The 20549-nt window shown below is 36.1% G+C and overlaps 1 protein-coding gene across 7 annotated transcripts in view; it reads right to left on the reverse strand.

The window, feature by feature from the left end:
• Positions 1-20549, reverse strand: part of LOC134729382 (complement factor H-related protein 3) — a 187088-nt gene that overhangs the window by 155146 nt on the left and 11393 nt on the right. For 2 of the 7 annotated variants that reach the window (XM_063598089.1, XM_063598095.1), the window contains 3 exons: positions 18405-18587; positions 16665-16841; positions 16199-16381 (listed from right to left, as the gene is read on the reverse strand). The exons of 2 other annotated variants lie outside the window; for them this stretch is intronic. In XM_063598089.1, the coding sequence (XP_063454159.1) occupies positions 16199-16381; positions 16665-16841; positions 18405-18587 (543 nt within the window). Of the gene's footprint in view, positions 1-12933; positions 13131-16198; positions 16382-16664; positions 16842-18404; positions 18588-20549 lie in introns of those variants that run through there. 3 more of the 7 variants (XM_063598136.1, XM_063598112.1, XM_063598167.1) reach the window with 3 other exon arrangements.

Below are 20549 nucleotides of genomic sequence, written 5' to 3' on the forward strand. Positions count from 1 at the left end.
GGCCTTCAAAGCTTGCTTAAATCTTCCTGGTGTTAAGAACGAACATCAAATATAATCTATTTACTAGCTGTATGCTGGGCCATTACCCCAGTGGATATGTCCTAATGAATTTTTAAATCTTACCTATCTTGCTAAGAAACTGGACCATTATGGTAAACAATTTATACCTTTTCTGATGCTTCTGTTGGTTTAGGTCCTTCTGTGACCATTCCTTTCATGTATATAAGTAGTTGCTTCTAGGTAAGGAACCGAAATACCTATTTGTTGACTCCAGTCGCTTTCCAATCCTGGTAGAGTTTTTATTTTGGTGGGCATCAGCTTGTCCCAGTTTGATTTGTCTTTTTAATTCCCATAAAGGTAGTATCTCAGGCAACAAGTACTTGAATCAACTATTTTTGCATTAATTAATCACTGGTCATGAATTGGTATCAACCCATGTGATCTGGCCTTTTATGTCCTCAATGTCTTCCATAATAGCTGAGAAAACACATTAAAGTTTACCCTATTGAATTCCTTTAGTCTTATATTTTCCCATGAGGATCTGCCACAACTTTCCAGGTAGAGTAGTAACCATTCATTTATGAACTGCCATCAGAAAGACAGGATAATCATCTAGCCTCTGGCAGCAGGTGTTCTAATGGAGAATCCCTTTAAACTCTTCCTTCAGTAGCCTAAGACAGAGCTTCAGCAGTCTCTAGAGTGAGTCCCAGAAAAAGAGGAGGTATTTACTCATGAATATGACCAAGGCCATTGCTGTACCTTCTTGTAGAATTTTCCTTCATATAAAATTTCCATTTAATAATGGAACTCTTTTGGGTATTCTCTTTTTTTTGGTGTGTTTTTCAGACAAAACCCTGACACTTTGGACATTTCAAAAGTTAAAATAATTGTATACCCTTCAATTATTGGAACCATTTCAATCAATGCCCTATACTATGCCAAATGACAGGTAATTTGTTTCTTCTTTTTTTCTTCATTGTTCTTGCTAGAAATATATCATTTATTCTTCTCAAAGAACTAACTTTGATTGGTTTTATTCATTCTTTGAGAAGATTAAGAAAACAGTTTTTTCTATATTGCACTTGCTTCATTGATTTATACACTAATATTCATGATTTCCTACCTTCTTAAGTTGGAACTTAGGTTAGTGTTTTGAGATATTTCTTCTTTTCTAATATGCCATTTAATGACATCTCACAATTCTATGGGGCATAGAATTTTTGTGGGGTTCAAATGGATAAATCTTTTGTTTTCTGTGTATTAATGGAGACATTCATTGTTATTCATCTGGTTAATATTCTGCGGTGGAGGGTTCAATATGTCTTCAGTCACATATTTGGTGCTTTGCCAGCAACAAGTGAAATTTGGGGTTCAGGTGACTCCTGTCACTCTCAGGGCCTCTCTACAGGGTACCCAGAATTCTCTCATGCTGATTAGAAGCTACAAGACACCAAGGCAGAAGCTGCTATTTTTTTAAAGCTTACATCCGTAACTGGCATAGAGATACTTATACCATATCCTATTGGTCAGAAAAGTCATGGGTTAGCACAAGTTCAAGATGATGGGGAAATAGGTCACTTAATCAGAGGATTTTCAAATTATTTGTGGACATCTTTAATCTGCAAAACATAGTAACTATGATACATTACATACTAATATTTTAATTTATCTCCACTCTGAGGTACGTATGTGTCATAAAAATAATTGCATTTAAGAATGTACTCCATTATGATTACTTACCTAGTTCATCTTTATTGATGTCATCAAATGTAACCAAGTCTTAACTATTTTAGAAATCATATTTAAATGTGTTTTCAAAGTTTAATTGTATCTAATGAAAGAGTAATGTTTTATTTCTCTACCTAGGTAGTGCTCACCCATGTTTTTGACAGTTTTCTGCCTGTTTCTTTAAGAAAAGTTTTAAAAACAAGTCTGTGATATTTTCTGTAATTTCATAGAAGACTGATAATTTGACCCTTGTTAAAATTCTTGCAAGAGAATCTTTAGGTGTACACCAGATTGAAGATAAATAAGAATCTGAGTTAAGTGCTCAAATCACATTTTTTAGGTTGTTCATCTAAAATAAGTATAATAAATAACTGGATTTCATAAGATGCAGCTGAGGGAGCTCATCAACTAATAAAGGAAAGGAGATGGAAGAACTTCAGAGGTCACAGACACTCATTGAGTCATCTCCCTTAAACATATGAATTCAAGGTGAAGATTAGGATAATCAGACACTACACATGAGTCACAATTCTCACTATGCTTTTGACGTTAATGCTGTGTTAAATAATTTTCAACAGTTAACATAATGATAGGTAAAAATGTGAATTGCTAGTTCTGAAAGCAAGATCACTGCTGTTAGCTTAGCAGTGTAGGAGTGGCAGAGTGGTATCAGAAGTGGACACTGAGCTTCTTTCCTTCTTCATGATATGGCAAAGGCACCATGAAATTTAAGCAGGATAGGATGAAGGGTCCGACAAACGTTTATTGCCAGGGTGTTACCAATCCACTCTTTGTCTGAAGGGAAAATCCTCAGAGGAAGATTATCTGGAATGAATCGTAGGAGTGTAGTTTGGAGTATATGACTTTGACTCAAGAGTTTGTTATATACATATATATATATATATATATATATGTATGTATTTAGAATGTGATACAAAATGATGGAGAAATTACTAGAAATACATTTTCTTGGTTGCTGCTAGCAAGTTCGGTGATATTAAAACATCTCATGGTGGAAAGTAAAGCAAATGAACAATCAACCCCAGCAATATTGAGATAAATATCTGAACCAAATATAATTGGCTTCATGTGTGACAAAGGTTTTGATGGAGACTTGGGGAGATACAGGTTAAATCATGGCACTCCTTCACTCTGACCCTTCATCAACAGATCCTACCTTCCAAGCGCCAGGATTTAAAGACCAGATGACCATCAATACTAGAGAAATAACATTAAATATGTGGTCTGTTTTGCAAAACAGAAAAGTATTGGTGCCTGCCGGGTTAATCTTTCCACAGAGTCCTTGAAATAAATGGTTTGTAATTTGGTAGTGAATTCAATTACCGACTTATAGTCAGATTTTGGAAAAGGGCTCTCTTCACCTGGTCTTAGTTGTTCTTGTTAAATGGGAATTTTATAATCAGTCAAACCAGCCTCTCTAGTGAAGATTAAGTAATACCAAATCTTGGGAAGATAGTGAGAGATTTTAATTGCTTAAAAATGTGAAGTGGTAAGATGATGTATTAGTGTTTTCCAGAGAAACAGAATGTGTAGTGTGAGGTGTGTATAGATAGATGAGATAGAGATTTGTTTTATGCAATTGGTTTACTTGATTTGTGAGTATAAGCAAGTCCAAAATTCATAGGGCAGGTTAATAGAGTAGAAACTCAGACAAGGGTTGATGTTACAGTCTTAAGGTAGAATTTCTTCTTTGAGAAGCCGAAGTTTTGACTCTTATTGCTTCAATTGATTGAATGTGACCCACCCATATTATCAAGGGTAATCTTTACTTAAAGGCAACTTATTGTAGATGTTATTAACTCCATCTATAAAATACCTTGTTCACAGCAACAATTAGATTAATATTTGATTAAATAACTTGGATTGATAGCCTAGCTAAGCGGACACATAAAACTCACCATTGCAGATGCTAATTCTCACCAAAACACAAATGATTTTGATTAATTATGTGGATACGCATAGTTGCAAGAAGGCTAACATGAACTCCCAGGCTATGACTGTTAGGAGTTGGCATTTCAAGATACCTGAGGTTAACACTTAGATGTAATTTTTTTTCAGTTACCAGGAATATACTTTATAGTACCAACTAGCTGGAAGGAGAATATTCAGTGTTCCCAACAGAAAGAAATGATCAATGTTTGAGATAATGGAGATGCTAATTACTCTGACTACTATACATTATATATATATGTGTATATATATATGTATATATATGTGTGTGTGTATATATGTGTGTGTATATATATGTGTGTTTGTATATATATACACACACTCACACACACACACACACACACATTACTATGCACCCCATAAATATGTATGGTTATTATTTGTGAATTTTTAAAGGGGGATTAAAAGACAATTCCTTGTTCATTACCGAGCTTTGATGAAGATAGCCCTCACCATTGTGGTTAATAAATCTAAAACTCAAAATGCCTATTATTTCATAGGTAATATCAGACAAACATTCCAATTAGCATGGAACAGTTTAGAAAAACTAATAATATGGAAATGACACATGCAGCAGCTCTCCACTGGTGGTTGCTCTTGGTGTATGTTACATTCATAAGCAATTTGCAGCCAGCATTTTTGACCAATGATATAATCCACAAAAGAACTTCTGGCTCCTTTTTTGAAATGGTCTAAACTCTGTGATTCTTCTTCTCCTTGTGCAAAGCAATCTGCCCGTTTTTCTGACAGCACGTCCCAATTTGAGTGAAGCAATCACCTTGTAGATAATAAAATCTAGATTACAAGGCAAGATTCATGGTAAATAACATTGAAGGCAATATATCTGGAAGTTTGAAAGAATTGAGTGGTTATCCCAAAGGCAATGCTTAGAGATGTACAGACACATGGATTATGGCAAATGCCATGAATGGTCAGATCTTACATATTTCCAACCCCGTAAACTGTTTCTGTTTTGCCAGATCCATTTTTACCAATTTAGAATTACAGCTGCAGATTTTACCACAAGAAGTCATTGCAGCTGAAAACATTACTTCAAGTCCTCTGAATTTAAGTGTACATTACTAAAGGGACAATGGGCTGAGGAATGATTATTTCTCTCACTAAACTAAGACTGCCTAGATGCTGCCCCCTGACTAGTGGTAGAGATACTCCTTCCATATTTTATATTTGTAACTGTACTTTTTCTTATTGGGAATGTTCATAGAGGGAAGTTCTGGAAAGGCTATTGATGCAAGGGGCTATTGCTGCACTCTATGGGTGGGTATTATAGCTCCCCTATGGACTTCCATCCACAGATGCTAAGCTTGGTTAAGATTGATAGTAAACAGAAAATGGCAAAAAGTGTGACCAATGATGAGGGAATGCATGTATGTGAGAGAACATCCCAGAGAAACAGAATAATACTCTAGGCTCCTTCTTTCTGATATGGTACTGAGGTATGGCAGATGCTGGCGGAATATATGGGGCCAGTATTACCCTGATGCCAAAATTAGACAAAGACACACCCAAAAAAGAGAAAGAAAATTACAGGTTAAAATCTCTAATAAATATCGATACAAAAATCCTCAACAAAATACTAGCAAACTGAATTAAGCAATACATTAGAAAGATCATTCATCATGACCAAATGGGGTTTACCTGTGGGATGCAAGGATGGTGCAGTATACACAAGTCAATCAATGTGATACATCATATTAACAGAATGAAGGATAAAAACCATATGATCATTTCAGTTGATGCTGAAAAAGCATTCGATAAAATTCAATATCCTTCATGATGAAAACCCTCAAATACTGGGGATAGAAGGAACACACCTCAAAGTAACAAAAGCTGTATTCAACAGATACACAGTTAGTATCATACTGAATGGAGAAAAACTGAAATCCTTTCCTCAAAGGACTGGAACTTGAAAAGGATGCCCACTGTTACATAGTTATTCAACATAATACAGGAAGTCCTAGCTACAGCAATCAGGCAAGAGAAGAATACAAAGGGCATCCAAGTTGGGAAGGAAGAAACCAAGTTATCCTTGTTTGCAGATGATATGATCTTATATTTGGAAAAACCTAAAGACTCAACCAGAAAACTATTAGAACTGATAAATTTGATAAATTTGCTGGGTATGAAATCAACATACAGAAATCAGTAGCATTTCTATACGTCAACAGTGAACAATGTGAAAAAGAAATCAAGAAAGTAGTCCCATTTACAGTAGCCACACATAAAGTGAAATACTTAGGAATTAAATAAAGAAGTTAAAGAGCTCTGTAATGAAAACTATAAAAGACTGATGAAAGAAATTGAAAAGGATACAAAAAGATGGAAAGATATTTTATGTTTATGGATTGGAAGAATCAACATTGTTAAAATGTCCATACTACCTAAAGCAATCTACAGATTCAGTGCAATCACTGTCAAAATACCAATAACATGCTTCACAGACGTAGGAAAAAACAATTCTAAAATGTATATGGAACCACAAAAGACCCAGAATAGCCAAAGCTATCCTAAGCAATAAGAACAAAACTAGAGGAATCATATTACCTGACTTCAAATTATACTACACAACTATAGTAATCAAAACAGCATAATAGTGGCATAAAAACAGACACATAGACCAATGGAACAGAATAGAGAACACAGAAGTAAATCCACACACCTACAGTGAACTCATTTCTGACAAGAGTGCCAAGAATGTACAGTGGGGAAAAGACTGTCTTTCAATAAATGGTGCTGGGAAAACAGGATGTTCATATGCAGAAGAATGTAACTAGACCCCTATGTCTCACCATATAAAAAAAAATCAATGTAGATTACAGACTTAAATCTAAGACCTCAAACTATGAAACTACTACAAGAAAACATTGCAGAGAATCTCCAGGATATAGGTCTGTTCAAAAATTTTGGGGGCAATATCCCATAAGCACAGGAAACCTAAACAAAAATGAACAAATGGGATTACATAAAGTTAAAAATCTTCTTCTGCACAGTAAAAGAAACAACAAAGAGAAGCGACAACCCACAGAACAGGAGAAAATATTCGTGAAGTACCCATCTGACAGGGCATGAATAACCGCAATATATAAGGAGCTCAAACAACTCTATAGGAAAGATTCTAATAATCCAATTAAAAACGTGCAAAAGATTTGAATAGACATTTCTCAAAGAAAGACATATAAATGGCAAACAAGCATATGAAAAGGTACTCAATATCATTGATTATCAGAGAAATGCCAATCAAAACTACAGTGTGATGTCATCTAACTCCAATTAATATGGCTTATATCCAAAAATCAGTAATAAATGCTTGGGAGGATATGGAGAAAAGGGAACACTCGTACACTGTTGGTGGGAATGCAAGTTAGCATAACCACTATGGAGAACAGTTTGGAGGTTCCTCAGAAAACTAAACATTGAGCTACCATATGATCCAGCAATCCCACTGCAGGGCATATACTGAAAAGAAAGGAAATCAGTATATGGAAGAGACATCTACATCCCTATGTTTGTTGCTGCACTGTTTACAATAGCTAAGGTTTGTAAGCAGCCTAAGTGTCCATCAACAGATGAATGGATCAAGAAAATGTGGTACGTATATACAATGGAGTAGTATTCTGCCATAAAAAAGAATAAGATCTAGTTATTTATAGCAACATGGATGGAACTGGAGATCATTATGTTAAGTGAAATAAGCCAGGCACAGAAAGACAAACTTCACATATTCTCACTTATTTGTGGGATCTAAAAATAAGAAGAATTGAACTCATGGACATAGACAGTAGATGAATGGTTATTACCAGAGGCAAGGGGCTAGTGGTGGAAGGCAGTGGTTGGGGGTGTCAGGGAGGAGGTGGGTACCTATTTTCAATAGGTACAAATAAATAATTAGAAGAATGAATAAGACCTACTAATTGATAGCACAATAAGGCTACTATAGTCAACAATAATTTAATAGTATACCTTAAATATAACTTAGTGTAATTGGGTTGTTTGTAACTCAAAGGATAAATGCTTGAGGGGATGGATACCCTATTCTCCATGATGTGCTTATCTCACATTGCATGCCTGTATCAAAATACCTCATACACCCCATAAATATATATACCTACTGTGTACCCACAAAATTAAAAATAAATAAATAAATAAAATAACTGCTAAGTAGAAGAAACCTCAAAGTGATAAAATCAAAATGTCTTGTTTTTCCTGCCAATCTCCCCACTATATTTTCTTCCCTTATTGTTAACAACATACTGTCTACATATTTTTGTATTCTGAATTTTGTGTTTGCATTGTATCTTCAAAGAAGTTATAATTAACTTCATATCAAGCAATAGTATTTTCAAATTCAAAATGTGCTTCCTATCTAGATAAAAGACTTGGCATATAATGATTCTTAATGGGTGTGTTAAAACAATTGATTTCTAGGCACAAATTAATGAATAATAAATGGGGGGGTTTGTTTTATTTTCTTTTTGAGACAGGGACTGGCTCTGTCGCTGGGTTGGAGTGCAGTGGCACAATTGCCCCACCTCATCCTCCTCTAGTAGCTGGGACTACAGGCATGCACCACCACGCCCAGCTAATTAGTTTTCTTTGTTTTTATAGACAGGATCTTGCTGTGATTCCCAGGCTGATCACAAACTCCTGACCTCAAGCAACCCTTTCACCTCAGCATCCCAAAGTGCTGGGATTACAGGATGATCCACTATGTCTGGCCCATAAATAGCTATTTTGCTTGATAAATATCACACCCACTATATTTACATTTTAATATAACAATCATTCTATTTTCCCTAAGATTTCATTTTCAGTCATTTTTATTTTCCTGCCTAAAGATTTGTAAGATTTGTTCATTAGTCTTATAATTAAAAAACAATTGGCTAGATTATGTTTCTGTGAGATTTTATCTCTCACTTTGCCTGGAACCACATTAAGCTATACACTAGGAATAATTGTTTAGAAAGGAATGTAAGAACATTTCGAAGATTGTACTTATTGCAATTGTACTGGTTTCTTCCCTAGACTTAGATTTTTATGGTTTATTCTCCAGATTAATAATCTCTGTAATCATTCATTTCTCTATGGTTTCCCTTTGAAAACCCACTACACCAAATTTCTTATCTATCACACCAATTCACTTTGCTAGGTGCATACTCTTCTCTTTAATAACCCCACTGATGCTTTTATATCACATTTTATTTTCCTCTTCCTGATGATATTGCTTGTTGCTCCTACAGTTGTGGTTTCCTGCCATTTATTTTTGTACCATTTTAGGAAACTAAGGCAATCATATTAGTCTGTTCTCATGCTGCTAATAAAGACATACCTGAGACTAGGTAATTTATTAAAACAAGAGGTTTAATTGACTCACAGTTCCACATGGCTGGGGAGGCCTCACAATCATGGTGGAAGGTAAATGAGGAGCAAAGTCACATCTTACATGGTGACATGCAAGAGGGCTTGTGCAGGGGAACTCCCATTTATAAAACCATCAGATCTTGTGAGACTTACTCACTACCATGAGAGCAATATGGGGAAATAGTCCCCATGATTCAATTATCTCCACATGGCCCTGCCCTTAACATGGGGTAAGATTTGAGCAGAGACACAGAGTCAAACTATATCATTCCACCATGACCCCTCCCAAATATCATGTCCTCGCATTTCAGAACCAATTATGCCTTCCCAAAAGCCTCTCAAAGTCTTAACTCATTTCAGCATTAACTCAAAAGTCCACAGTCTCAAGTCTCATCTGAGACAAGGCAAGTCCCTTTGTAAAATCAAAAGCAAATTAGTTATTTCCTAGATACAATGGTACAGACAATGGTGCAGACAATGGGTAAGTAAACCTGTTCCAAATGGGAGAAATTGGCCAAAACAAAGGGGCTACAGATCTCATGCAAGTACAAAATCCAGCAGGGCAGTCAAATCTTAAAGCTCAAAAATGATCTCATTTGACTCCATGTCTCACATCCAGGTCACGCTGATGCAACAGGTGGGTTCCCATGGTCTTAGGCAACTCCACCCCTGTGGCTTTGCAGGGTACAACTTCCCTCCTGACTGCTTCCATGGGATGGCATTGAGTGTCTGCATCTTTTCCAGGTGCACGATGCTAACTGTCGGTGGAACTACCATTCTGGGGTCTGGAGTACAGTGGGCCTCTTCTCACAGCTCCGCTAAGCAGTGCCCCAGTGGGGACTCTGTGTGGGGGCTCCCACCCCACATTTTCCTTCTGCACTGCCATAGCAGAGGTTCTCCATGAGGACCCCACCCCTGCAGCAAACATTTGCTGGACATCCAGGCATTTCCATACATCTTCTGAAATCTAAGCAGAGGTTCCCAAACCTTAATTCTTGACTTCTGTGCACCACAATCTCAACATCACATGGGAGCTACCAAGGCTTGGGGCTTGCACCATCCAAAGCAATGGTCTGAGCTCTATGTTGACCCCTTTTAGCCCCTGCTGGGATGCAGGGCACCAACTCCTGAAACTGCAAAAAGCAGCATGGTCCTGGGCCCTACTCACAAAACCATTTTTTTCTCCTAGGCCTCTGGGCCTGTGATGGGTGGGGTTGCCCTGAAGACCTCTGACATGCCCTGGAGACCTCTGACATGCCCTGGAGACATTTTCCCCATTGTCTTGGTGATTAACATTTGGCTTCTCATTACTTGTGCAAATTTCTGCAGCCAGCTTAAATTGCTCCCCAGAAAATGGGTTTTTCTTTTCTATCAAATCATCAGGCTGCAAATTTTCTGAACTTTTATGCTCTGCTTCCCTTTGAACATAATTTCCAATTCCAAACCATATATTTGTGAATATATAAAATTGAATGCTTTTAACAGCACCCAAGTCATCTCTTGAACGCTTTGCTGCTCAGAAATTTTTTCCACCAGATGCCTTAAATCATCTCTCTCAAGTTCAAAGTTCCGCATCTCTAGGGAAGTGGCAAAATGCCACCAGTCTCTGAGCTATAACATAGTGACAATCACCTTGTTCCTGTTCCCAACAAGTTTCTCATCTCTAGCTGAGACCACCTCAGCCTAGATTGCATTTTCCAAATCACTATCAGCATTTTGGTCAAAGCCATTTCACAAGTCTCTCTAAGAAGTTCCAAACTTCCCCACATCTTCCTGCCTTCTTCTGAGTCCTCCAAACTGTTCCAACCTCTGTCTGTTCCCCAGTTCCAAAGTCACTCTACATTTTTGGTTATCTTTACAGCAGCACCCCACTCTACTGTGTAATACCAATTTACTGTATTAGTTGATTCTCACACTGCTAATAAAAACATACTTGAGACTAGGTAATTTATAAAGGAAAGAGGTTTAATGGACTCACAGTTCCACATTGCTGGGAAGGCCTCACCATCATGGCAGAAGGTGAATGAGTAGCAAAGGTACATCTTACATGGTGGCAGGCAAGAGAACTTGTCCAGGGGAACTTTCATTTATAAAACCATTAGATCTCATGAGACGTATTTACTACCATGAGTGGGGTATGGGAAACTGCTCCCATGATTCCATTATCTCCACCTGGCTTGCACCTTTGATGCATGGGGATTATATAATTCAAGGTGAGAATTGGGTGGGGACACAGTCAAACCATATCAGCAATTATTTTTGAAATTTTATTTATGATATATGTTGATGAAGTAGAATTAGTCACTGGAATTAATAAAACAATTTTTTACTTTTTATTCTCCAGTCTCTGCAAACCTGTTATTTGAAAACTGAGTTAGATTTGATAGCTTATATCATTCTTCAGTCTTAAAAAGTTATTCCTAGCTTTAGTCACCAAAACATTCTCAGTCTAGCAATTAATATTTCTCATTCTGTACAGGACTAGATCATTATACAAGTTCATGCTTTTTTCTCTATAATCAGGAAAAGTGTTGGGAAAGGGAACATTGTTTTCTTCTTACCCTGCAACTTCTCACTAACCATATGCTAACTGGGGGTAAAAATCTATTAAAGTGAATAGGGATTTCAATTTGTTAACAGGGATATACAATCTTTTCAAAAACTCCTTATATACAAAGAAAAGTACAGAACAGAGAGTGAAGGCAATTAACAGGAGAAAAGACAAAAAAAAATCTGAAGCAAAACTTAATAAGAAATGCAAAAACCATATATGAAGAAACTTTCAAAATATTTGTATTAAGAAAATACAAATGTAGCCTTAAACAAATCAGAAAAAGAATTATTTCCTTAAATAGGAATTTTCAGCATCCTATTTATTTCTTTTTAAGACAGAGTCTCAGTCTGTTGCCCAGGCTGGAGTGCAGTGGCACTATCTTGGCTCAGTTCAACCTCTGCCCCACTGGTTAAAGTGATTCTCCCACCTCAGCCTCCTGAGTAGCTGGGACTACAGGTGCACGCCATCATGCCCAGCTAGTTTTTCTGTTTTTAGTAGAGACAGGGTTTCACCGTGTTGACCAGGCTGGTCTTGAACTTTTGACCTCTGATGATTCCCAGCTTGGCCTCTCAAAGTGCTGGGATTACAGGCGTGTGCCACTGCACCTGGCTTCAGCATCCTAAAGTGTCAACATGGCCCAAGTTAATATATACATTTAATGCACTTCTGGCTGTGTTCCCAATGCTCTGAAAGGGTTAGCAAAACCTCTTTTCTTTTTTCACAGGAAAATGATAATAATTCACCTTCTTTAGTACTATTTCCTTTAAATCATGATAATGATGTAATGTCAGTGTTTGGCAGGAAACACTACTTTTAATAAAAATGACCCTATTTGGTTAACTGCATCTAGAGGACCATGGCTGCAATAAGGGAATACTATAGTGTGTTTATTTTCACTTTTTTTTAATATCTAATTTTAATATCTAATTTTATGGTATTATTACTTCCCCAAATAAAATCCAAGTCATTTTGTTTCTATGTCTAGGTATACTATACAATATGCAGAAAGCCATTCAGCTGTCTGCCTTACTTACTTACTATACTTACTAATTCATTGATAAGAAGTCCAATATAAGAGTAGTTTTTATTATTTTAGTACAAGCATAAGCAATAATTTAGTTTGTTTTAATATATTTTTGAGAACATATTAAGTTGCAAATTGAAACTCTTATATTAATTTTCTTTGAAATAAAGTAGAAATTACAACAATATCAGAAGCTATCTTTGCAAGCTTTGAGACCATAAGACTGAGAAGTGGAAGAAGTGGAAGTTGGACATACATTTAGGGTACCAATGTTGCCTTATTCGCATCTGGGGTATTCCACTATCCCTTCCCGACACACTGCTTGAAATGATAGAATTGATGTATTTGCATTATATCCCAATTTACACATAAATTCAATGGTATCCCCTGTTTTTGCATAATATTTTCTGTCATTTCTTCCTTTTAACTTTATGTTATTTTTATTCATGTTTTTTTCAGTTATTATACATGGATCTGAAAGCAGAAAAAAACAATTAACAATCATAATCTTCTCTTTCATGAGCAAATAAAATGCATCCTAATGAGTAGTTTAGGATAAAATAAAATTATAAAATAATCCAAATAGTTAATAGTTATTAACTTGTGCTACATACTGACTTTAGCATTTCACAAATATAATAAGTTCAGTTGCACTTCCCCAACGTCACAGCAGAGATCATCAGGTGAGGTGATAAACGTGAACCCTGGCAGTCTTTCTCTAGAGGCTGAACTCTTCTTCCCTAAAACATGTTGTGTCCACCCTAGTGACTTCATATCAAAAAGGATTATGCTAACATGTTCCATTGGAGTCATGGTTACTTATCCTCCTTTCCCCCATTCGACAAGCCGTGACTACAAGCACTCCAAATGTACTCACATTTTGCTAATTTAATTCTATGTTTGTATTTTTCTCTTATGCCCACAATGTAGAAACAGAACTGTAGAAAGGTATAATCTTTCTAATAGTCATCTATTAAAATGAAACTATATATACATACATACATACATACATACATATACCTCAATATCTATCAGTTATCTCTCTCTCTATCACCATCATCTATCCCTGTCATCTTCATTTTCTATTTTAAAGAGAGGCAAGGATAAGCACACAGAGTAAATATGAATCCCTACATGATTATGGACAAATTACTCTATCTCACTATGCCTTCATCTGTAAAATCAGTAAGATAATGTTACTTCCACATATGGGTTTTCTTTTATAAAATTCTTTTGTAAAAAAATTTATAATTTTTTTTTAAGTTCCAGGGTACATGTGCAGGATGTGCAGGTTTGTTCCATAGGTAAATGTGTGCCATGGTGGTTTGCTGTACCTATCAACCCATACCCTAGGTATTAAGCCTAATTCTTACATGATAAAAGTGTCAGTTCTTACATAGCAAGCTTTTCATTTTTGATGATATCATTCACTCACCTATCTCTTCTTTTGACTCAAGTATTCTGCATTCTCGTTTAGCCCTTATTAGCATTAGCATTTCTTTAGAAATTTCCCCAATCATATTTTAATACATCTTTCAAGTACTTACTTAAATAAATTTCTTAACATAGTACATATCACTTTTGAAATCCAAAAATTTTTAAGATCTCTTCAATACATTCAGGGGCTGTTTACAATTCAAAAATAAATATTATTTGAACTGTAAATACTTCTCCAAACATATTTTCCAAAACTTTCTAAAGTTTCCTGCTGCCTGGGAAAGTTTTCCTCATTGCTTTAATATGCCATATGTATATGTAATATTTTCCATAAGGTTGCCTTTTTCCCTAGAATTCTGTGCTTGAATGCTCTTTGCTTCCTTAGTTTTGAAGACTGAAAGTCTTGCTTGTATCATAGAACTGATCTTATATCTTCAGATAATTATAATCCTTTCCTGTTCTTGATTGTGAGAAGAGGTAATGCTTTTGCTGTGAAACCCATCTTAGGAGTGTCCATCTCCTCATTCAATCAAATTTGAGACTCAGAATTTATCTCTGAAACCTAACACTTTTCTATGAAATCAAGTTTGAAGATACTTGTAAACTATTTTGATTTGAGGATACTAATTTCTTCTTCAGTCTTGCCACTTGCATAGTTTGGAGCTCAAACTTGGACATGATCATCTACAGAAGTGGATACTTAAGTAGGGGACAGTAATTAAGGTTTAGCCCATTGTAAGATCAGCCAAAATATCAGCGTCATCAGTCAATATGAAAGGTAAAAGGTAGCATAGCATCAAAATAAAGGAAATGAGTCACGTCACAGAAAAGAACTGCTTGTATCATCCTGTACTTAGGAACTTGAGCACTTGAAAAACTCATGAACTTATAGTTTAAGAGCTGTGATAGGAATAGGTTATCTGACATGCAGGGACTGATGGGTATCCCAGGGCTCTACCTCATAGGCTAGTAGAAACTTGTGGCAAATTTTCTTTTAGGTTTTCTTGTTGTTGCCATAATCATTGTGGCTTATATTTTTTGAATTGTGTTGCTTCAAGTTCATAGTACTTGGGGGACAAAATTCTGGAAGTATACCTATATTACCGGCTTGAGGGGTTTTTAGTGTATTCATTTTGGTTCTGGTGTAAGGGAAGAGGAGAATAAGGTAAAAATGGAAAAGCAATGGGTTATGGAAATGGCTGAAGTTTCGTTAATTTCTTTCTTTCTTGCTAGGAATACTGATAAAATATAAGTAAGAATAATAATCAGAGAAAGAACTTCTCAGTGTTAACCAGCTATGTGTTCTATCAGGAAAAATTTCATGTTTTCAAGTAGGGTTTACCAGTTAGTGGTTTTTTGAAACAATGTTTTCAGAACTGTTTGAAAACTCTTTATCTCAGTGTTAATAATGTGAAAATGATTACTGGTGTTAAGCTGAGATGCCATATTTCATATGTGCGCAATAAATGGATGTCATTCTTGAAGACTCATTGTATCCATTAACAAATTGAAGACTCTGAACATTCTTGGTTTTTTCTTTTTCTCTTTTTCTTTTCTTCTTCTTCTGTTTTATTTATTTATTTTTTATTTTTTATTTTTTTTATTTTTGGAGACGGAGTCTCCCTCTGTCACCCAGGCTGGAGGGCAATGGCGCAATCTCCACTCACTGCAACCTCTGCCTCCCGGGTTCAGATGATTCTCCTGGCTCACCCTCCTGAGTAGCTGGGATTACAGGCATATGCCAGCATGCCTGGCTAATTTTTGTATTTTTTGTAGAGACAGGGTTCACCATGTTGGTCAGGCTGATCTCGAACTCCTGACCTCATGATCTGCCTGCCTCGGCCTTCCAAAGTGCTGGGACTACAGGCGTGAGCCACCACCCCAGGCCGACATTCCTGTTTTAAAAAAGAAACTTGGTCATTGTTTACATGGAATTTTCCAAGCTTATACACTTGTATATTAAGATCTGAAAGGCAAATATTCAGCAGAATAGCTATTTGTGAACACAGTTCTAGGGTAATAACCCATAAAAATTCTAGTATAAAAAAGCAAATATCAAACTTATTACTCTGATTTTCTCCGGATCTAGAATTTTAAGAACTTACGTATGCATCTTGGTGGTTCCGACCACTCTCCATTACTACATGTTACATAATTAGAACCCTGAAGTTCATAGTAGGACTGGCATTGGTACTCGACTCTTGACTGTGGCACATACAATTTTAGTAGAAAGGAGGTGGTACCCCCATTGCTAATAGGTGGAGGAGGCCCACACTTTTCTGAAGAATCTGAAAAAAAAATACTTTATATGTGGGGAAAAATCAATAGTCTTATTGGAAACTTTCTAAATAAAGCTTTTTATATACTCTTAACTGTATCTTATTTGATTTCTTAGGAAGACATTTGCATTTTCAACCTTGTTTTTTTTTTTAAAGTCTCAAGATAATTCACACTCATAGGAGGACTACATATATATGTACATATATGTACACACATATGTGTACATATACATATGTAGGTGTCTATTATTTTATTTAATTCTAATAAAAAATACTTGAATAAAATACTTACTATAACATGTTGGCAAATGGGACCACCCATCTTCACCACACACTATGGAACCTGTGGTGTTTCCATAACTGATTTCATATCCATCGTAGCATTCGTAGTCCAATGTGTCATGGAGCTTAAACCGCACGCCATTACTCTTGGCTCTGGAATTCTCAAAAACAGGCATATCACAAAATTCTGAAACAAAATAAAATTGAGGGTTGCTTTTCTATGCCATGCGATGCACAACTCAACTAAGAAAGACCCATTGTAGGGATAAAATTTACCAATCAGTGTGTGCTAATAAATTAAGTACTATTCAAAACAGTCTGACAATCAGTGCTTTTTGTGCTATAATAATTACAATAGTTAAATATATTTCTCTCTGTATATTCTTTCTTATCATTCAAATCCTGTGAAAATATATTGGAAACATTTGGTCAGACCTATTTTTATTTGTGAAAAATCTCATTGGCTGTTATTAAAGTCTACTAATATGATGCTACAATATATTATTTTAAAGACGATAACATTTTGTGAATTTAAAGGTTAATGTAACCATTTATGTAGTTATGTAACGATTTACTAACAGTAAGGGTGTATATATTAGATAAAAATTATATTAATTGGATATAAGTTCTATAAAATTTATGAAGCATCCTGTCTTTTATTTCAGAAGTTTTAAAGTGGATCATTTATCAAAGCTGAGTAAAATTGAAGTATACACCTTTTTCTTTACACAGAGCCCGTGATAAGTATAGAAATTGAAAACAGTATTCTAGAAATGTAGGAATTCATATAACCCCCAAAACTCATGATAACATTGAGATAATCACTTTGTAAGTGTATCTTTTTTCTCACTTAGCTTAATATTTTTGAGAGTCTTCCATGTTGTATTATGTATCAAGGTTCCATATTATCTCATGACTAAAAATAGTTGAATTGTACCCTTGAAAATGAAGTGGATTTGGGAGTATGTAAATTATACAACAGTATCTGGGTTAAAAATACATTCAGCAATTTGTCTTTAAAACTCTTTGTGAATATATAAAGAGGAAAGAAAAAAAATCAACTTTTGCCACTGAAAGATTTCCTTTGTTCATTATGCAATCTCTTTATCATACTAAGTAAAGGTCGAGCATGTTCAGAGAACTTTACATGTAAAGAATCCATTGGCAGGTAGGAGGTTTGTAAACATTCAGCCCACCCACCTACCCTTTTCCTTTACTTGTTTTCTCTGTAGTAAACAATAGGGTAGAGATAATTTTTTGATTGGATATCCTCAGTAGCATCATTGATACAAATTCTTAAGGTCTGATTCTCCTGACACTAGCAGAAATTCAGAATTAAGCATTCATTTCTCCCCCGACATGTACAACTTTTCTGAGCGTGAGCACGGAATGCAATACAAGCAGCTGATAATTTTGAAATACAAAGAAAGGGAAGACAACAAAGTTTTTATTGGCAACTAACATATTTTGCTGATATTCTCATGCAGCTCCCTAACTAGTCTGTACATGATAAGATTGCTTTTATGTAAAGGCAGATTGAGTTGTAAGAGATGAAATGATCATCTTCCCAAGTAGCCATTACTCTAAACATGCAAAAGACTTAATTTGGCACAGAGTGTTGAATGGTTTTAGAAGTATTTGTATCTCTTTACTCCTAAAATTGTTTTCTATAATTTTAAGTAAAACACTATCATCTCAAAGAGAGGAACGAAGTTGACAGAAACTGAATGGGAATATGTAAATCACTTACTAATGCAAATTGGTTGTGTTGACCATCCATTTTGCAAACATGTAATTGATCCTGAAGAATTTCCATCTGCTGTTGCATATCCTGGTTTACATTTATATTGTATTTCTTTATTTAAAATGTAAATAGAGGAAGATTCAGAAATGAATCCATTTTCAATTTCTATATCTGATTTTGAGCATGTTCCTAAAATAGAAAAAGTAGAGAAAAAAGTAAATATTTGTTGAGTAGTTCTTTTATAGGAGGGAACAAGTAAAAACATGGCAATATGGCAAAACAATGAAACATTTGTTAATGAGTTGAAAACAGCAAAACTGGAAGTTTCCTAGACATCCGTGTTCTTAAAGGAAACCACGAATTTCTGAAGGAAATGTTGAACACAGGGAAGGGCAAAATGAAAGCAAAGAATCCTTGAGACTGTCAACAGAGCTCTGGCAGGCCTTGAGGAATGCAGATCTAGGAGACTCTCAAGTCCCTAATGAAATTTTGGAAGACTTTCTGGCTACTTTGCAACAGCCTGAGTATTTTTGGTACTATTAAGGGGTCTTAAACCTCATTAAGTCAAATGCCATTTCCCAGGCAAAGATATGATACACACTGCTACCATAGGCAAGAAAGTAATTTTGTAAATCCTTTGTCTCCAAGAATTTAAAGTGGTTGTCATCTTAAGTGGGTGCTTAAACCCATATAGACGTGGTGTTTGAGAGGCATGTGGAAATGTAAGCAGAAAAAAGAAAGCAAACAAGATAGCAAAAATAAGTTCTAATATATTAGCAATGTATTTGTTCTTTATATATTAGTAACGTATGTGTTCTATACATTACTAATGGGTATACGTACAAGGTAGTACTTATTTTAGTAATGTATATGTTTTAAGATATTAGTAATGTATATGTTCTTTAATATGTTCTTTTCTAATTAGTAATTAGAAAACAAATGTAAATGGACCAATTTCACTATCTGAAAGAAAAAGAAATCATGTTAAAGATGATGCATATTTATAATATAGCATTTGTCATAATCATGAGTTTTCTGATCTATTCTTGCCTACTTTCCTATTAATCTCCTCCAGCGTCTAAACTACAGTGTTCAGTTTCTATTGTAAACAGCTTTATTTTCAATATCTACAAAGTGCTTGACACACAACAATATTTATTAGGTGGATTAATGATAGAGTTGGTGCCTATGGCAGGAGAAAAAGGGACTTTTCTTTCAGGGGCCTAGGCTATTGTTGAAGACAGTTGCTCCTATAATGTTGTAGGAAGATTCCCATTATCTTACGTCTCAATTATTCCATAATTATCATGCGGTTTCTATAATGGAATGTTTTGTAAATTGCAAACAATACACACAAACAACTTTCAGAGTCCCCTTTACTTAAAAAGTAAAAGTCAGCTGTAACTGAAGATGAGCCTTAATTTAAAGCAACAGAGCACTAACTATAAAAATAGATATCATAGAGGGCAGCCAAGATGGCCAAATAGGAACAGGTCCGGTCTACAGCTCCCAGCATGAGCGACGCAGAAGAAGGGTGATTTCTGCATTTCCATCTGAGGTTCCGGGTTCATCTCACTAGGGAGTGCCAGACAGTGGGCGCAGGACAATGGGTGCAGCGCACCGTGCGTGAGCCAAAGCAGGGGAAGGCATTGCCTCACTTGGGAGGCACAAGGGGTCAGGGAGTTCCCTTTCCTAGTCAAAGAAAGGGGTGACAGACGGCACCTGGAAAATCGGGTCACTCCCACCCTAATACTGCGCTTTTCCCACGGGCTTAAGAAACGGCACACCAGGAGATTATATCGTGCACCTGGCTCGGAGGGTCCTATGCCCACGGAGTCTCTCTGATTGCTAGCATAGCAGTCTGAGATCAAACTGCAAGGTGGCAGCGAGGCTGGGGGAGGGGCACCCGCCATTGCCCAGGCTTGCTTAGGTAAACAAAGCAGCCGGGAAGCTCGAACTGGGTGGAGCCCACCACAGCTCAAGGAGGCCTGCCTGCCTCTGTAGGCTCCACCTCTGGGGGCAGGGCACAGACAAACAAAAAGACAGCAGTAACCTCTGCAGACTTAAATGTCCCTGTCTGACAGCTTTGAAGAGAGCAGTGGTTCTCCCAGCCCGCAGCTGGAGATCTGAGAATGGGCAGACTGCCTCCTC

The sequence above is a fragment of the Pan paniscus genome, chromosome 1 (assembly GCF_029289425.2).
Source record: "Pan paniscus chromosome 1, NHGRI_mPanPan1-v2.0_pri, whole genome shotgun sequence".
NCBI classification, from domain to species: Eukaryota; Metazoa; Chordata; class Mammalia; order Primates; family Hominidae; genus Pan; species Pan paniscus.